Here is an 18,307-nt window from a genome sequence, read left to right on the forward strand (position 1 = left end):
TCTAGTGCTGAGATTGCTTCCTAGGGAGGATCTTCTCCCTAGACAGCCTCACTTGCATGGCTGCCAAGTTGGTGCTGGGTGACATCCAGGTTACTCTTGGGGCTGTTGGTGCTCAGTGCTTGTATTAGTCTGCTTGGGCTACCATAACAGACTTGGGTTGTCATAACAGATAATACCATAGACTAGGTAGCTTAAATGACAGAAATTAATTTTCTCACAGTTCTAGAGGCTGGGGGGATCTCTTCTTGGGTTGCAAGTGGCCATCTTCTCATTCTGTGTTCACATGACCTCTTTGAGCGGGGAGAGAGGCAGAGGCAGAGAGAGAGAGAGAGAGTGAGAAAGAGAGAGTTCTAGCATCTCTTAGGCTCTTGTTTCTTTTCACAGAAGCACTAATTCCATCAGGAGGGCCACGCTCGTGACCTAAATCTGATCATCTCCCAAAGGCCTCATCTCCAAATATCATCATATTGGGGGTTGGGATCTCAACATATGAATTCTGGGGAGACACACTCAGTCCATAATAGGGCTCCTTCGTGTGGCTATGTTGGGCTTTCACAGCATGGCAGACTTCATAGATGGTATCTGGGTTCACCAGGGTGCAAAAGACAAATCTGCCAGGTATTCTAAAGGCTTCAGCCCAGAACTGTCTACTGTCACTTCTGACACATTTTACTGGTTATAGCAGGTCATAAGGCCTGTCCAGATTCAAGGGGAAGGAAATACATAACGGCGTGAATGCTGGGAGGCATGGCTCACAGGGATCACCAAAATAACATTTTGTCATTCCCCATCTCTACTAAAAACACAAAAATTAGTCGGGCACAGTGGTGGGTGCCTGTAATCCCAGCTACTTGGGAGGCTGAGGCAGGAAAATCGCTTGAGCCTGGTGGGGGGTGGGAGCGGTGGAGGTTAGCAGTGAGCCGAGATCATGCCACTGCACTCCAGCCTGGGTGCAGAGTGAGACTCTGTCTCAAAAAAAAAAAAAAAGAAAAGAAAAGAAAAAGAGGATATCAGGGTACATTATATCCAACTGTTGATAAGTTGTCACATAAGTCCCACCAATTCACAATTTAATATCATATACTCTACACACTCACATTTTCAGTATTTCACAGCACATTAACAAAGTTATCAGGAAAATTGGACTAACATAACCAAAGATGTTACAGAGTGCACACAATTTTGACACGGATAGCAACGTGATCAAGGAATGGTTTTCTTCAGGAAACAATTCTAAACAACCATGAAAGTAGAAGTTATATAAAATTTTTTAAGACATATTAAATGCATGACTGTGGTTCTATATTGCCATTTAGTAGGCTTTGTACTATAGGAAATAAAATACCCTCTCCCTAGGGAATGTTAAACTGACTTCCAAGACAGTGAAATCCTCCCATTATTCACTATTCCACTGTTTGCTGGTTGTACCAAACAACAAACAAGTGAATTATTTCACCTTTTAAAAGCTACACTTTAAAAATGGGATGAAGGCCGGGCGCGGTGGCTCAAGCCTGTAATCCCAGCACTTTGGGAGGCCGAGGCGGGTGGATCACGAGGTCAGGAGATCGAGACCATCCTGGCTAACATGGTGAAACCCCGTCTCTACTAAAAATACAAAAAACTAGCCGGGCGTGGTGGCGGGCGCCTGTAGTCCCAGCTACTCGGAGGCTGAGGCGGGAGAATGGCGTGAACCTGGGAGGCGGAGCTTGCAGTGAGCCGAGATCGCGCCACTGCACTCCAGCCTGGGCAACACAGCGAGACTCCGTCTCAAAAAAAAAAAAAAAAAAAAAAATGGGATGAAGCGGGTGGGATTCCCTCCTTCTTAAAAATGTTTCAGCCGGGCGCAGTGGCTCACGCCTGTAATCCCAGCACTTTGGGAGGTCGAGGTGGGCAGATCACCTGAGGTCGGGAGTTTGAGACCAGCCTGACCAATATGGAGAAACCCCATTTCTACTAAAAATACAAAATTAGTTGGGCGTGGTGGTGCATGTTTGTAATCCCAGCTATTTGTGAGGCTGAGGCAGGAGAATCGCTTGAACCCGGGAGGGAGAGGTTGCGGTAAGCAGAATTTGAACCTCTGCACTCCAGCTTGGGAAAGAGTGAAACTCCTTTTCAAAAAAAAAAAATGTTTCTAGGGCTACTAAAAAACTTGCATTTAAAAATAGTCGATAAAAATATTCCTTATCAAAATAGTTGATAAAAATATTTCTCTGAGGCCAAGTGCAGTCGCTCACACCTGTAATCCCAGCACTTTGGGGGGCTGAGGTGGGAGGATGGCTTGATCCCAGGAGTTCAAGACTAGGCTGGGCAACATAGGAAGTCCCCGCCTCCACACACACAAGAAGCCCCACAAAAATTAGCTGGGCTTGGCGGCACACACCTGGGGTCCCAGTTACTTGGCAGACTGAAGTAAGTGAATCGCTTGAGTCCAGGGGTTCTAGGCTGCAGTGAGCTACGACTGTGCTACCAGACTCCAGCCTGGGCGGAGCGAGACCCTGTCTCTTTCTTTTTCTCTCTCTCTCTAGCTCTGGATTGTACAAGAAGGGAGACAAGGACCACTGATAAGATATGGTATGTGATACTAATCAGATTTGGCTTCTTTCTGTCCTGCTTCTCCAGAGGCTGAACTCTCCTTGTTTTAGTTTCACCGTTTTCCACAGGGAAATCTTTCATTTCCCTGTTAGCCACTTGGCCTGTTTGCCCTTTGCTCCCATTTTCCCTTGTTTACTTGTCTGAAAATTTATGCTGTCCTGCTGCCTTCGTTGGGCTTCGTTTCCACTTTTGCTGGAGCAGATTTAGCTGACAACCTCGCAGATCTTCACCGCCCCTTCTGCTGAGCTGATCTTTCTCTCAGGAATCTTACCCGCAGGGAAGGGCGAGTGTCTGTGCCTGCCTGCCTGCCGCAGCCCGGCAGCCCGCGTAAAGCTGAGCGGCCAGGGCACTGCTGTTCCTTAAAAGTATTATTCAAAATAATTATTTCAGCTTTTAAATAACTCCTTGAGTTTGAATCAAAAGCTGGAAGAGCCGGGGCTCTATGTGCACGTCTGAAAATGTCTTACTCTACATCCTAGAGGTTTCAATATATTTATAATTTTGGCTCATGGATTCTCCACATCTTTTCAGCTTCGATTCTTGCTTTTCCCAGAAACAATTTTCAAGCAGGAGAGAATATTTATTGGACTTGATTTTCTCAGTTTGGGCAGAGGTTTGCAGACACTGCAGGTTGCCAGACCCTTCGTCCAGCCACCTGTCAGCCGGGGGTCATTTGGTATAGAAAGCAGTCATTTCTATGCAAGTTACTGCTCGGGCCTGCCTCCCTCAAAGGGTTAGGGGCTGCGGGCTGGACAGAGGGCTCGTAGTCAAGTAAAGCACTGTGATGACAGCTGCTATTTCTATAATATCTCCCTAGACTTGTCTCCTAAATTAAACCTCGACTCCTCCCTTCCAAGTTGCAGCCACTGATAACTACTGACAGAGCCTTAGCAGATAACGTCTCATGCCTCCAGGCGTTCGTGCATCCCATTTTCTCTGGAAGAATTTCCTTTTTACTTTTGTGCTCATGGGGAAGTCCTACTCTTCCTGAGTAGGTTCTAAGTTTATCACATCGGTGAAATGTTTCATTATCACACATTTTAGAAGAAATTTTTCTACATTCATACTCAAGAAAATGTAACTCCAAAATAACCAAAAATAAAATAAAAAGTAGAAAAAAATCCACAAATGATAAGAGAACAAAAAATAAAAAGTTAAAAAAAATGAAAAAATGAAATTAAAAAAAGATTTTTTTAAAAAGTAAAAAAAAGAAAAGAAAATCTAACTCCACAGCTCTGACACAAAATGCCGTAGGTGTTTTTCTCAATGAGCGAAAAGGGAAGTGAATCTTTAAGTGATTAAGCGAATCGTTCAGTAAATTTGTCGTACTAGCGTTTCAAGACGCTCAAGGACCACAGGCTCCCGAGTAGGGTGTAATGGAGGGAATCGGCGCATGCTCGGCGGGAATCGGCGCATGCTCGGCGGGAATCGGCGCATGCTCGGCGGGAGTCGGCGCAAGCTCGGCGGGAGTCGGCGCAAGCTCGGCGGGAGTCTGCGCATGCTCAGAGCTGCGGGGCACGGTTTCCCCGCCCCTTTCAGGCCTAGCAGGAAGCGAAGCGGTTCTTCCCGCTATCTGCCGCTAGTCCACCGGAAGCGAGTTGCGAGACGGCAGGTTCCCGCCCGGAAGAAGCGACCAAAGCGCCTGAGGACCGGCAACATGGTGCGGTCGGGGAATAAGGTATAAAGAAAGCCATGGGCTTGGGCCTTACCCTTGCGGGGGGATCCGGAGAGGGTGGTTCGGAAGCGGGAATCGTGGGATCACGGCCATGCCAAAGAATGGGGCAAGAGAAGATCGTGGTGGTGGGCTCAGTCAGGAGGGCCGGGACCGAGGGATGCGCTATGAGAAAAGCTGGGGATTTCGGGTTCCAAGACCTGAATTTGAGCCTCGCTGACTCCATATTTTCCACTACCCACCCATCCCATCCCTTTTCTCCCTCTCTCTCTGCTCTTTGTCTCACCTCCCTCCCCACCCGCCTCCCCCTCTCTCCCTTTATCCCATTCCACTCCTTAACCCCACTTCCTCTATTACTTCGGAGCCTGGGTTCTTAAGAGCTCTATGAGAGTGAAAATTAGCTGTGATAAAGCAACTATCCCACAGGGCTTGTTGTAAAACTTAAGAGAAGGACTATCTGTGACTAAAATAACTTAAAATGCAAAGTGTCGTATTATTACCTTTATAATAACGTAATATCCCGCATTTATTGAAAGCCTACTCTGTGAGGAACGGATGTAAACCTTTTATTCTTATCTCATTTAATCTTCACAGCCCCTTGAAGTGAAAACTACCCCCATTTTGCAAGTGGGAAAACCGAGGAATAAAGAACTGTGGGCTTTTCGTGGTGAAATCCGGATCTGAATCCAAGCAGTCTGGTTTCAGGGCCCTGGAGAACCCCTGTGTTGCTAGAAATCTATGACCGTTGGTGTCCCAGATCAATAACAGAAATTACAATGAATTTTAAAGTGATTTTTTTTTTTCAACATAAAAGGGTGGTAGTTGTCTCCGAAGGGTCACTAGAGGGAGATGTGGTTCCAGGGATTAATGAATTCATTCACTACAGATAAACAAGAAACGAGTTTGAGCACTCGTCATTGAGAAATGTTGATTAAAACGATCATGAGCTTTTAATAATGCCACTCACCTCCTTTGTTCCTCCTCTTTCAGCTCCTGAAAACTTTGTAGCTCTAGTGGAGGAGCTGTTTGTGGCAGATGGACTGGAAGTAAAATTCTAACAGCTTGTATTGCTTTGGTATAGAAATGAAGAGTTGCTATGCTGCCCAGTTTCTTTTTCTCAGTTTTCTTACTGCTGCCAGATAGGAACTCGGATATATAGACCACTCTGCTTCCAGACAAGAAGTTCCATATTTGAAAACCTTTGATGGCATTTTCTGCATACCTAATTCATGACAAAGTGCTTTAGTCCTCTATAGAGTTTTCTGGTTTAAAAGTAGCTTTTGTGGATGTGTATCAAATAAGTGCAACAGCATATTTTGTGACTCAAGTTTTTTTAGGTTATTATGCCCCAGGCATTGAAACTGGGATGTACATTTTACTGTTCTCAAAGGAATTTTGTGGTTTATTAGCACCTTTTTTTTTTTTTTTAAGTTATCTATTTTTACTTCAGAAATCTCTTAATATTAGTGCATTGTGTTGTTTGTAAACTAGTGAAAAATAATCTTTCCTTTTCATATGTTGCCTGAGATACAACCACATTTAGAAATCATCTATAACTCCGTGGCTCAAGCCTGTAATCCCAGCACTTTGGGAGGCCGAGGCGGGCGGATCACAAGGTCAGGAGATCGAGACCACAGTGAAACCCCGTCTCTACTAAAAATACAAAAAATTAGCCGGGCGCGGTGGCGGGCGCCTGTAGTCCTAGCTACTCAGGAGGCTGAGGCAGGAGAATGGCGTGAACCCAGGAGGCGGAGCTTGCAGTGAGCCAAGATCGCGCCACTGCACTCCAGCCTGGGCAACAGCGTGAGACTCCGCCTCAAAAAAAAAAAAAAAAAAAGAAATCATCTATAACTTTCTTGATAGAAATTCATTCAGGTTTTTAAAACATTTCTAGGGTTAAGAGGTCACTTAAAAAAGAGTAATTTCTTTATTGATCACTTCTAAATGTTATTTTTTATCCCTTGTATGGAGTTGCACCAGTTTCCCTGTAACTTCCATCTGTTGATCCTGTTGTCTTTCTTGCAGACCAATCCTTTTATACAACAGCTGTCAAATATCTTGGGGGAGGCCAGACACGGTGGCCCATGCCTGTAATCCTAGCACTTTGGGAGGCGGAGGTGGGAGGATTGCTTAAGCCGAGGAATTCAAGACCAGCCTGGGCAACACAGTGAGACCCCATCTCTACAAAAAAGAAAAATTTAAGAATTAGCTAGGCATGGTGGAGTGCAACTGTGGTCCCAGCTATTTGGAAGGCTGAGGTAGCAGGATCACTTGAGCCCTGGAGATGGAGGCAGCAGTGAGCCATGATCACACCACTGCACTCCAGCCTGGGTGACAAACTATGTCTCAAAAAAAAAGGGAAAAAAATGATGGGGAGGAAGACTATTATGTTTCCTTTAATCTTCTCATCTGGCTTAAATATCTAGTTTTTTCCTACTGTTCTTTACATCATGTATTCTTCAGATTCTTCCCTAACCTGCTTGTTTCATGTTCATTTGTAATTAATTTTCCTGGTAAGATGTTAGCCCAGAACTGCTCACAGTTTGTTTGATCGGTACAAAGCACTGCTGGGACTATCAGTGAGAGTCAAGGAATGTTAACTCCAGAAAGGACTTTAAACCTTATCTAGTCCAACAGTTTCCTACCTTTTAGTATTATTAACAGTGAGATTAAGTGACATTCCCAAGGACTCAGAACTAATGGGTAGGAGAGATGGGACTAGATCCCAGGTCTCCCAATTGCTATTATCTTTTTTCACCGGAAAACCCTTCTTTTCTCTTTTTGAATTCACTACACTGTTGATACAGACCAACGTATTTAGGCAATGAAGTAAGATAGGTGCGGGGAATGTGGTGCAAAAGACATTTCACATTGTTGATTGATTTTATAACTCACACTGAAATTGTGAGTTGCCATCAGTCCAGGTCTCTTCTGGCTTGTATTCAGGTAAACTTTGGAAGCCAGGTATAAATAACTTTACATGTATTGCATTTAGTTTATGTTTCTCTTGTTTTCTTAGTCTCCTACATACGTGATTGCTATGTAATGGCTTGTGCCTTAGCTTATGTGATTCCCTCTGTCTGTAACTTCCTTGTTCACATGATTGACTCCTATTCATTAAGACTCACCCAAGGAAGTCCACATTCAGGAAGCTTTTTCTGCCCCCTCACCACTCTGGTAATCCCCTCCACCAGTCTTGAGTGGATGCTCCTTTTGTGTCTCTCAGTGCCCAGTGCATACTTCTATTCATGGCACATTGTTCTGGTATTATTTGTTAACTTCTGTGTCCTTTACTAGAATAGATTTGGTGTCTTTATTTTAGATCATCAGTTTACAAACTGACTCAAATTGTCAGGGTCTACCTCTTAGCATATATCTAGATTCTAGCAGTTACTTGTAACAAAAATGCTTCATAACAAATTATGCCCCAAATCAGTGACTTACAATGAAAACATCTGTTCTCATGTTTGTAGGTCTACAGATCAGCTGCAGTTTGTCTGATGCATACTGGGCATAACTGGGTTTAACTCTGGCCTGCAGGTTGGCGTCATATCTACTCATCATGGAGTTATTCTGGGGCTCAGACCAAAGGAGTGGCAGCTATCTGGAGCATGTTGCTCTCCGGGTAGAAACTTCTGTAGCTTTTAGAAAGTACCAGGACTATTTAAGGGTTTTCCGTAGTGAAAATTTATGTCTTACAAACATTCTTATGTAGAACACATCCCTGTCTCACATCTTTACTAAATAGTGATACAGGTTCGTGAATACAATAAGCAAGGGACATTCTGACCGTCTTTTCTCATGACTTCTTTTCTCAAACACTCTTTGGAACTTTGTTTTCAGGCAGCTGTTGTGCTGTGCATGGACGTGGGCTTTACCATGAGTAACTCCATTCCTGGTGTAGAATCCCCATTTGAGCAAGCAAAGAAGGTGATAACCATGTTTGTCCAGCGACAGGTAAGTTTCAGGTTGACACTGAGCTTGTAACCCATGTTTCAACTGCTTGTTTCCTCTACCTTACTAATGCAAGATACCAGCCTCCTTATAGTGTCCAGCCCTCTGTTTAAGGGAATCTGGGGAGTTTCCTTATGTGTACTCACATACAAGTTCACCTTCCACTACAGTCTGATATTTTTTCTTCCCTCATTTTGGCCCCTTCACTATTACAGTTTTTATCAGAAACAAGAGGCAGTAAAAAGTGATGTTTAAAAGCACAGTCCCTAGAGACAGATGACTTGGGTTTGAATCCTTGCTCTGCCATGTTATTTACTAACCTGAACTTGAACAAGTCCTTCAACTTCTTTGTGACTAGTTCAGTTATCTTTTGCTATGTACCCCAAAATATAGTGTCTCACATTTTAAAAAATCATCATTCATGGTTCTGTGGGATGACTGGGTTGCTCAGTTGGGTGATTCTCTATTGAGGCCCCTTACGCAGTTGCAATCAGATGGCATCTGGGGCTGGAGTCATCCAAAGGCTCAACTGGACGAGATGTCCAAAATGGCTCACTCACATGGCTGGAAGACGATGCTTTCTAGTGGCTGTGAGCTCAGTTGGGGCTGTCCATTAGAACCTCTACATGTGGTTTCTGTATAGTTTGAATTCTCACATGAAGCAGCTGGTTCTAAGGAGTATCCGTTCTATGAGACCCTGCCTATGTGGCTTCTTATGACCTATTTTTAAAAACCCCAGAAAGTCGTTTGTTTTTTATTAGTCAAACAAGACACTAAGGCTAGGTCACATTTAAGGGAGGAGAATTAGACTCCCTTTCTTAAAGAGTAGCCTGCAAATACAGGGAGAGAAAGAACGGATGGTGGCTATCTTGAGGTTAGCTACTACAGTGCCTCAGTGTCCCATTTGTAACATGAGAATAATAATACCTGTCACATAGGGTTGTTTTGAGGAATAAAAGAATTAATGTAGATAAAGTGCTTAGAATAGTGCTTGGAATTTTGTAAACACTATGTAAGTATCAGCTATTTTTATTTCTGCCCCTTCTACTTGGTATGACTGCCACTTTTGCTAAGTCCATGAGTTTCTGCTTCTTTCACTGTCTACTGCTGCTCCTCCTGGACACTTCTGTTCTTCTGTGTGTTTCCACTTCCGTTGAACACTAGTACGTCCCAACTGTCATTCCAGATTTTTAAAAATCTTGATGACCTGGAATCCTTGAGGTGTTGTGTCAAGGAAGGTGCTCTAACCCTGTTCTTGGTTATGGTTGTGTTGGTGGAATTCAAGTAGCGTGGCAGTGCCCTAGTATGCTGTTAGAGAAGGTAGGTAGACATGAGCAGGGCAGGAGAGAGGGCCTCCGAGAATGTTGGGCATTTGTGAAACCATGGTTAGGCAATTAGAAATCTGTCCCTCTGAAGTGATGAGCAGGGCAAGGGAGGGGCCCCAAAGCTGTCAGGTTCTCATTGAGGGGAAGACAGGCGGGCATAAAATACCACTCTAAGGTAATAAGTGGCCATGATTGGCGCCAGGTATTTTAACAACAGACAGAAAACACCTGGAGTTAGCAAGCCATAATCCCTAAGGTTTCGAGCATGCGCAGTAAAAGAGCAAGATGGTGAAATTTAACCGGTATAAAAGCTTCCTGTGGGGGCGCTCGAGCAAAAAGGGCGAGTTGCCTCTACTGAGCATGCGCATGACTAGTAAACACATTACGCGTGCGGCCCACTCCTAAGCAGGGCTAGTGCGCATGCGTTGATTAATTCGGCCTGCTCAAGGGAGGAACAAAGGAAACTGGAAGCTCGGGAAAAGATGGCGCCGCGGGGGCGGGGCTGTCTAAAAACTAAACAAAGAAGGGCGCAGCGCACTTGATTTGTTATGTCGCCCTCTTGGTTCTCTTCCAAGCGTACTCTGCTTTCTCAGTAAACTCTGACTTTGCTAAAATAAATTTTTCCTCCTGCTTTAAATCTTGCCTGTGTCTGTCGTTTGAATTCTTTACTTCGAGAAGACCAAGAACTGAGATTACTGCAGAGTCGCCGCTGCAGAGTTTCTCTGGATAACTGCCGACTCACACCCCAGTAACAAGAGTATAGGTGTTTTTTTGTTTGTGTCTGTTTTAAGGAGAAAGAATCAGGAAGTCAGAATCAGGAGCTTAGTGCCACTCCCTTACTACATTCTGAATTTTCTCCCCTCCCATGACTGAGATTTTCTCTAGGGCAAGATTCCCTTGCCTTAAGATGGCTGCTTGTTTAGGCGGCAGATACCTGCTCAGCCATTATGCTAGACATGTTTGAATCCAGCAGCAGACACCTTTACTCCATGTACAACTGGGAATTGTAATTGTGTTGTTTACAGACTAAAGGATTAAACAGACCCTACAAAAATGAAGAATGACAGAATTCAATTATCTATTCGTACAGCACTCTTCCCCATCAATGTAAAAAGGCCTGTGTTAGTAATTAGATGGGGACAAGCCTGTCTTTTGTGTCAGATACTATTTTTGGTTTTTATACTTTATTATGAAGTATTTCATAAAAGAGGCAAATGCAGAGAGTATACAGGTAACCAATTTTTCCATTGTCTTATGCTATAAATCTTAATGTTTTACCACATTTGTTGGATTTTTTTTTTTTTTAAATAAAGTGTTACAGATAAACTTGAAGGCCCTTGCTAACCCTTTTTTTCTCTTCTCCTTTTCTCAGGATTTTGGTAGGTAGTACCATGTATATTTTATACTTGGACATGAATATATACTCATAAATACTTAGTATTGTATAAAGCTGTCAAAAGTGTATGTAAATGGTTTTATATAGTACATGTAATTCTGTAGCATATCTTTTATCAACCTTTTTTTTTAGATCTTTTCATGTTGATATGTGTTGCACAAATTTATTCATTTTTACTGGAGTATGGTATTTTGTTGTATAAATATTCTGCAATGTATTTTTGCATTCTCCTGTTTATTGATAGTTTGCTTCCAGTTTTTGCCCCATTATAAACGGCGCAGAAGTGTAAACTTCCTATCTGTACATAATTTTTCTAGGGTATACGGTATATGCCTGCCGGTGAAATTGCTGGGATGCAGGCTATCCTGCATTTTTTTTAAACCTCTGGAAAATTTAAACCTTAGACATTCTATAAAGACATACTAAAATCTTTTCAAATTATTCATGATTGGTTCTCTAATTGAGAATTAGAGTTTGATTTGGCTGGAAGTCATCAAGAGCACTTAACCACCCTCCTATTTCCACACCCCAACTTCTGCTGAAAGGAAGGGTGAGACTTATAGTCAATGAAAAAAATCTGTTTAGAACCTAAGAATTGTCATTGTCTGTGAGTCTCATGTTTCATCCCGCCCAGTACTATATGACCCCAGGGATCTGCCATAGGGAGGTCTGGTTTTCCTGCTCCCTGAAGGTTAGGTATTTTATTGCTTCCAGGTTGTTATAATATAGTTTTCTGCCATCTGACTTTTTTTCTAGGTGTTTGCTGAGAACAAGGATGAGATTGCTTTAGTCCTGTTTGGTACGGATGGCACTGACAATCCCCTTTCTGGTGGGGATCAGTATCAGAACATCACAGTGCACAGACATCTGATGCTACCAGATTTTGATTTACTGGAGGACATTGAAAGCAAAATCCAACCAGGTTCTCAACAGGCTGACTGTATCCTTTTTCTGCCAGAGAAGACTTTAAGAAATTTCCTTTATTCCGGGAATCGTAAAGCAGTTTGATGAGACACCCCCAGAGTTTCAGCTATGAGTATATGGGTATATTTTGCTCTGAGGAGGGGGAGGTAATGTGTTAATAGGGTTTAATGTGAAATTAATCAGTTTAAAACGGTGCCTGGGTTCCTAGCCCTCCACTCACTTCCCTATTCTCTGCATGGGTGATGATATTGAGAGGTTGGGAGGCATAGGAAGAAGGAAGATCCTAGGAGCACATGTGAGCATTGACTATATGCAGAGGGTTTTAGGGGTGCTCGTTAGAAATGTTTGGAGGTGGATAAAAGATTTTTTTTTTTTTTTTTTTTTTTGAGACGGAGTCTCGCTCTGTCGCCCAGGCTGGAGTGCAGTGGCCGGATCTCAGCTCACTGCAAGCTCCACCTCCCGGGTTCACGCCATTCTCCTGCCTCAGCCTCCCGAGTAGCTGGGACTACAGGCGCCCGCCACCTCGCCCGGCTAGTTTTTTTGTATTTTTTAGTAGAGATGGGGTTTCACTGTGTTAGCCAGGATGGTCTCGATCTCCTGACCTCATGATCTGCCCCTCTCGGCCTCCCAAAGTGGTGGGATTACAGGCTTGAGCCACCGTGCCCGGCCAATAAAAGATATTTTTAAAAGAGCATCCTCCCAGTGTTCTCTACTTTTTTCCTGGGTGGAAGATGTTTTTGTGCCAGAAATCAGATTGATACCCAAAGTGAGATTTCCAGTTTACTCCACAGGTCCCCTAATTTTAAGGGATCACTCTTGTTCTTTTTCTAATCAATTAGTAGTGCTATTCCTGATCACTGGGAAGTGCTGTTGTGTTAGGAGTGACTTGCAAATGCTACATTATGGTTCGCTTCGTATTTAAAAATGAACTGTGACCACCAAAAATGGGTTCTAGATACTATTAAATGACATAATTTTTGGTTAAATGAATGCAATGTGTTAGGTTACCTTTTGTTTATATTTCTTGGTTGTTTTTGGCAGAATATGTACTTTGATATATTGAATGTATGAATATATGTTAGTGAACTTTGGAAGAAGGACATTCAGGCACGTACTTTTAAGTCATCACATAGTTCAGTGTCCACAATTTCCAGCACAGTGGACTTCATTGGAAAGAGTTGCATGTTCATGGCATGAAGAGACTGTTTGGTGATATCCCTGTCCTTAACTAGCTGAGTCCTGGATGCACTAATCGTGAGCATGGATGTGATTCAACATGAAACAATGTAAGTGTTCCAAGGAAGAGAGCTGGAAGTGAATCTTTCTGCAAAAATTGTATGGGTTAATGTATTGAATGTACTTTGTGATTCATTGTTAATCAAGCAACATGTTTGTGTGGCAGGACAAATATTTTATAGAATTGAATGGTTCAGTCCAACCTTTCTGTTTTATAAGAGTTTTAAAAGAGGAAGGGCTATACTCGGTGAGTATTTCTCTGGGAGAAGTAAAACATTTGACTTATTTCAGTTTACTTCCTATTAGATTTAAGCTGATTACCAGGAATTTTAAAAAACACTAAGTGGTATAAGCCATATGTCATTAAGTGCATAGTAACTCTGGCCAACTTCCCTTTTTTGTTGTGTGTGTATGTTGGTGTTTTTGTTTTTGGAGTTGGGGTCTTATTCTGTCACCCAGGCTAGAGTGCAGTGGTGCCAATATGGCTCACAGCAACCTCAGCTTGGTCTCTTGGGCTCAAGAGATCCTTGCATCTCAGCCTCTTGAGCTACTGGGACTACAGGTGCATGCCACCAAGTCCAGCTAATTTTAGAATTTTTATTTTTGCAGAGATGGTCTCACTATTTTGCCCAGGTTTTCTCAAACTCCTGGCTTCAAGCAGTCCTCCTATATTGGCCTCCCAAAATATTAGGATTATAGGCATGAACCTCTATGCCTGGCCTGCTTCCTAATTCGTTATTTAATTATTGTGCCTTGGAAATGTATCTCTGGAGACGTACATGTACATATACACATACCTCTTGCCTGTCAGGAAAATCATTTGCACTAAAATCCCAGGCCTAAATCTGTATAATCATTTCTTAGTCTCTACATATCCTCTGCTGAGTCTTGCCACACAAAATCTGCATGGAATCAGAGCAGGATATTTAGAAAGTGAACCTGAGCAAGGCTGAAGTTATAGTATGCTGGGATAATTCTTTGTTTACATTCTGCCTGTATGGAGGCTGGGAAGGGATATTTTTTCATCACATTTGAGTTACGAATCCAGAAAGATAATATTTCCATAATGCTCAGAAATTTTGGCCAAGATGTTCAAAGTATAAAGTATATCAGGTTGATTATGAATTTAATGAGAACTTCATTGGACTACTAGAATGTAATCACATTTATTAACTTTATCCAGATCTGTTTCTAAGCTTCTGTCCTCAGTGACCAAGTATATTTGAATTTGTAGAAAAATAATAATTCAGGAGAATGATTTCTTAATATGATAACTCTGTCTTTTAGAGGAAAGAAGTTTGAGAAGAGGCATATTGAAATATTCACTGACCTCAGCAGCCGATTCAGCAAAAGTCAGCTGGATATTATAATTCATAGCTTGAAGAAATGTGACATCTCCCTGCAATTCTTGTAAGAGCCTAAGAATAATGCATGTAGACAAATCCTGTGATTTCCTAATGCACTGAATGGGACCTCTTTATAAAAGAGTACTTGGTTTATGGGAATTTTCACTTTCTGCTCCAAGGTTGAATCTGTCAGATGACTGACTACTCAGCAAACATTTGCTGATTACTTTCTGTGTTCTAGGAACTGTTCTGAGTGGTGGTGACAAAAAGATGAAAGTCAGTGATCCAGAAGAATTGAGCTTAGTGGCAGATCATTGTTTAGTGTTGTTAGACTCAAAGAATTGAGGATTAGAAAAACCCTTTGAGGATATCCAGTTTGTCTCCTTCCTGCATAGAAGGCTTTACCCAAACAGTTAGCAGATTGATGGATTTTTTTTTTTTTTTTTAAACAGCTCTAGAGAACTGTGTCCTATAGAGAGTGGATGTTTTAGGGTAGACAGGAATGCCAACTTGGGAATCATTCTAAATACATAACATGTTTATATTTAATTCTTTACAGATCCAAAATATGTAGACACATATGTAAAATTTGATTTGCTTATGTTTATTCAGAGACGGAGTATAAAACTTTAGGGGAAAAATATGTATTTCACAATTTGTTAGGGAGAGAATTCCTCCTCGCACAGTAACTTGAATTTTCCCTCCAGGATTTATTTTCTCTGTGTTATATCCCTAACAAAAATTTCTTTTCATTACACTAACCCTTCCTGCTGCATTTGGAACCTATTTTTTCTTGTCCTATTTTTGGTGACAATTGAGTGGTAATATAGGATGTTGAATTATTAATCTTCTGGGAATACTCGTTTTTCAAATTGAGAGCTATGCCAAGAAGCCTGTAGCTTAGAGTAGTAAGCCTTTGGCTTCATAAAATGCCAGGGGACATGAAGAACTTGTTTTGCGTATATGAGTAGTCTTCTCTTAAAACTACTGAGTGACATCTCCTTTCTGTATGACTGGAAAAAGAGTTCAGAATAACCCATCAAACCAGTACTTGTTAAGATGGTACTTCAGAGAAATTAAGTGCTTTTAAGTGACACTTCTTATTGAGTTGAGGTTTTTCTCAGTACTTCAGAAGCCCAGCTCAGCTTCTGGTCCCTTTTCATAATCTCAGGATGCCTTTACATGTTAGAAGCATACTGCATTTCTGTGAATGTCATTCGAAAGAGCTACCCATTTTTTTTGATGAGCAATACAGAAAAGTGTGCAGAAGAGAAAGCATAACCTATCTGCTTTTTATTTGGTTGTATTTTTTTCTTGGTAATGTGCTTTCTTCCTGTGCTACAAACCTCCAGCATACAAAGTAGAGTTCATAGTTTTACTGTTTGATGTATTCCATGTACAACTGATTGTTGTAATTGGACTAAAAAAAAATACCAGCAGCCAGAGAAGCACTGTGTTCTGTTTCTAATTAATTAATTAATTGATTTATTTTTAGAGATGAGGTCTTCTTCTGTAGTGGCATAGTTATAGCTCACTGTAGCCTAAAACTCTTGGGTTCAAGTGAACCTCCTACCTGAGCCTTCTGTATAGCTGAGACTACAGGTGCATGTTACCCCACCCAGCAGTTTTTAGGTTTTTTGTTGTTGTTGGTTGGTTTGTTTTTGAGATGGAGTCTCACTCTGTTGCCTAGGTTGGAGTGCAGTGGCGCAATCTCGGCCCACTGCAACCTCTGCCTCCCAGGCTCAAGCAGTTCTCCTGTCTCAGCCTCCCTAGTAGCTGGGATTTCAGGTGTGTGCCACCATGCTCGGCTAATATTTGTATTTTTAGTAGAGATGGAGTTTTACCATGTTGGCCAGCCTGCTCTTGAACTCCTGACCTCAAGTAATCCACCTGCCTCGGCCTCCCAAAGTGCTTGGATTACAGGCGTGAGCCACTATGCCTGGTGTAGTTTTTAGTTTCTTCTACTGACTACTGAGGAAGCTTTTTTCTGATCTAATGCAGAATAGCCAGAACTGTTACTGTAATTTCTTTTTCCAGGATAACTTCCTTTCTCTTCACTTTTATGACATTTGTCCTTTTCTGGTTGTTGCTTTGGAAACAGGAGTAACCTGATGCAAACCTTGTGTGTCACACTTTCCTCCCTGGAAACTTTTTACCTGATAAATAATGTGGGACATGCAAATTACATCATGCTGTGTTTGCTAAGTAGATGAAGAAAAATTGCGAACAGAAAGTCCTGTTTTAAGTGTAGCAAATAAAATGAGAAATCATCTTAAAAACAAATTTATTTCTCATAGTTCTGGAGGCCAGAAAGTCCAAGATCACAGCACTAACAGATTTGGTATCTGCTGAGAGATCTCTGCTCTCAAGATGGTGCCTTGTTGCTGTGTCATCCCATGTCAAAAGGGCTAACACTGTTCTCACATGGTGGAAGGACATAAAAGGCAAAAATGGCAAAAAGCCTCTCCATTTTTTTTAAGGTCGCTAATTCCATTTATGAGTTCCCCACCCTCAGGATTTCATTACCTCTTGAAGGGCCTCTGTCTTAATGGTATCATATTGGTGATTAGATTTCAAAACAATGATTTTGGGGGACACGTATAGACCGTTACAATGTGGAAGAGGCCAGTCTGAGAGAGGGAAGCCAGCATAAAGGCAAATGAAGGTAAAATAGAGAGAGGGGGAGGGAAATCCTTGCCACAGTTGAGACCCTGGGTCTGGACTTTCTAAGGCCTTGTGCCACCCTGCCCTTTCAGTTACTTGGTTATGTAGTAGCCAGTGATTTTCCCTTTTTACAAATCAAAGACGTTTCAGTCACTTGAAACTGGGAGAATATTGGCTAAGGTAGGTAAGAGTCGTTTGACAGCTGAGAAATTCAAAGCTTGGTAAGGTTGACTGATGTGCTCATTTTCTCATAGCTGATGAGTTACAGTTACAGGATTAGAACACTAACTGCTGTTGATCTTTCTTTAATAGCTTGCCTTTCTCGCTTGGCATGGAAGATGGAAGTGGGGACAGAGGAGATGGCACCTTTCGCTTGGGTGGCCATGGGCCCTCCTTTCCACCAAAAGGAATTACCGAACAGCAAAAAGAAGGTCTTGAGATAGTGAAAATGGTGATGATATCTTTAGAAGGTGAAGATGGGTTGGATGAAATTTATTCATTCAGGTAAGAATTGAAAAAATTGATGGGAATTTTTAATTGTACCCTCATAAATTGCTGTTTTGATTAGAGGTCTCCCAAATGTTTCCTTTTTCTGGGCCATTATTGAATTAGTCATTCCTTAATATTCTGAGTTTTATTAAATAAATGGTACACCCACCCTTAATCACCCTTTTTAAAGTTTGTGTTCTTGGCACGTGTTTCTCATTTATTTGCAGGACCTGTGTCAGCGAAGTTCAGGAGTATATAGATACCATGAGAAATTAACAAGTCAAATTGCAAAAGATGAAATAGTAGATTTCTTCATTATGCCAAGCTTGGGATACATTTCTTGGGCCCTTTCTTTTTACACATCTACAAAAAACATTCTTAATTATAGAAAGTGGTCTCAGATCTGAGATAGTCACTATCTTCTTATCATCCATTTAAGGTTTTAGAAAGTAGCATACTATGGTTTAGTGATTTTTTAAAAAACTTTTGATCACAAAGCAGTTTGATTGAGTGAAAAAAAAAAAAAACCTACAATGTAAAGAGTTCATGGCCTACTTACTTTATGTGGGCGTTGGAAAGGCAGAATGATTTAAGACAAGTGAATTCCTTGAAGTACCATGTAACAATAAAGCAAACTGCTTTTTCAACCATCCAGCTAGAGACTATGGAAGAAACCGTCTCCTTTATCTTATTCTTGGTTGGAATTGGA

General features: G+C 41.8%; 1 protein-coding gene across 1 annotated transcript in view; it reads left to right on the forward strand.

Annotated features, from left to right (window-relative positions):
* The first annotated feature begins 4,173 nt into the window (after positions 1 to 4,173).
* XRCC5 (X-ray repair cross complementing 5) overlaps positions 4,174 to 18,307 on the forward strand; it is a 98,525-nt gene continuing 84,391 nt past the window's right edge. The window contains exons 1-6 of the mRNA XM_005574228.5: positions 4,174 to 4,270; positions 8,108 to 8,221; positions 11,696 to 11,879; positions 13,101 to 13,149; positions 14,387 to 14,509; positions 17,422 to 17,613. Coding sequence (XP_005574285.4) covers positions 4,250 to 4,270; positions 8,108 to 8,221; positions 11,696 to 11,879; positions 13,101 to 13,149; positions 14,387 to 14,509; positions 17,422 to 17,613 — 683 coding nt within the window. The 5' untranslated portion in view covers positions 4,174 to 4,249. The remainder of the gene's footprint in view (positions 4,271 to 8,107; positions 8,222 to 11,695; positions 11,880 to 13,100; positions 13,150 to 14,386; positions 14,510 to 17,421; positions 17,614 to 18,307) is intronic.

Source organism: Macaca fascicularis, chromosome 12 (assembly GCF_037993035.2).
Source record: "Macaca fascicularis isolate 582-1 chromosome 12, T2T-MFA8v1.1".
Lineage (NCBI taxonomy): Eukaryota > Metazoa > Chordata > Mammalia > Primates > Cercopithecidae > Macaca > Macaca fascicularis.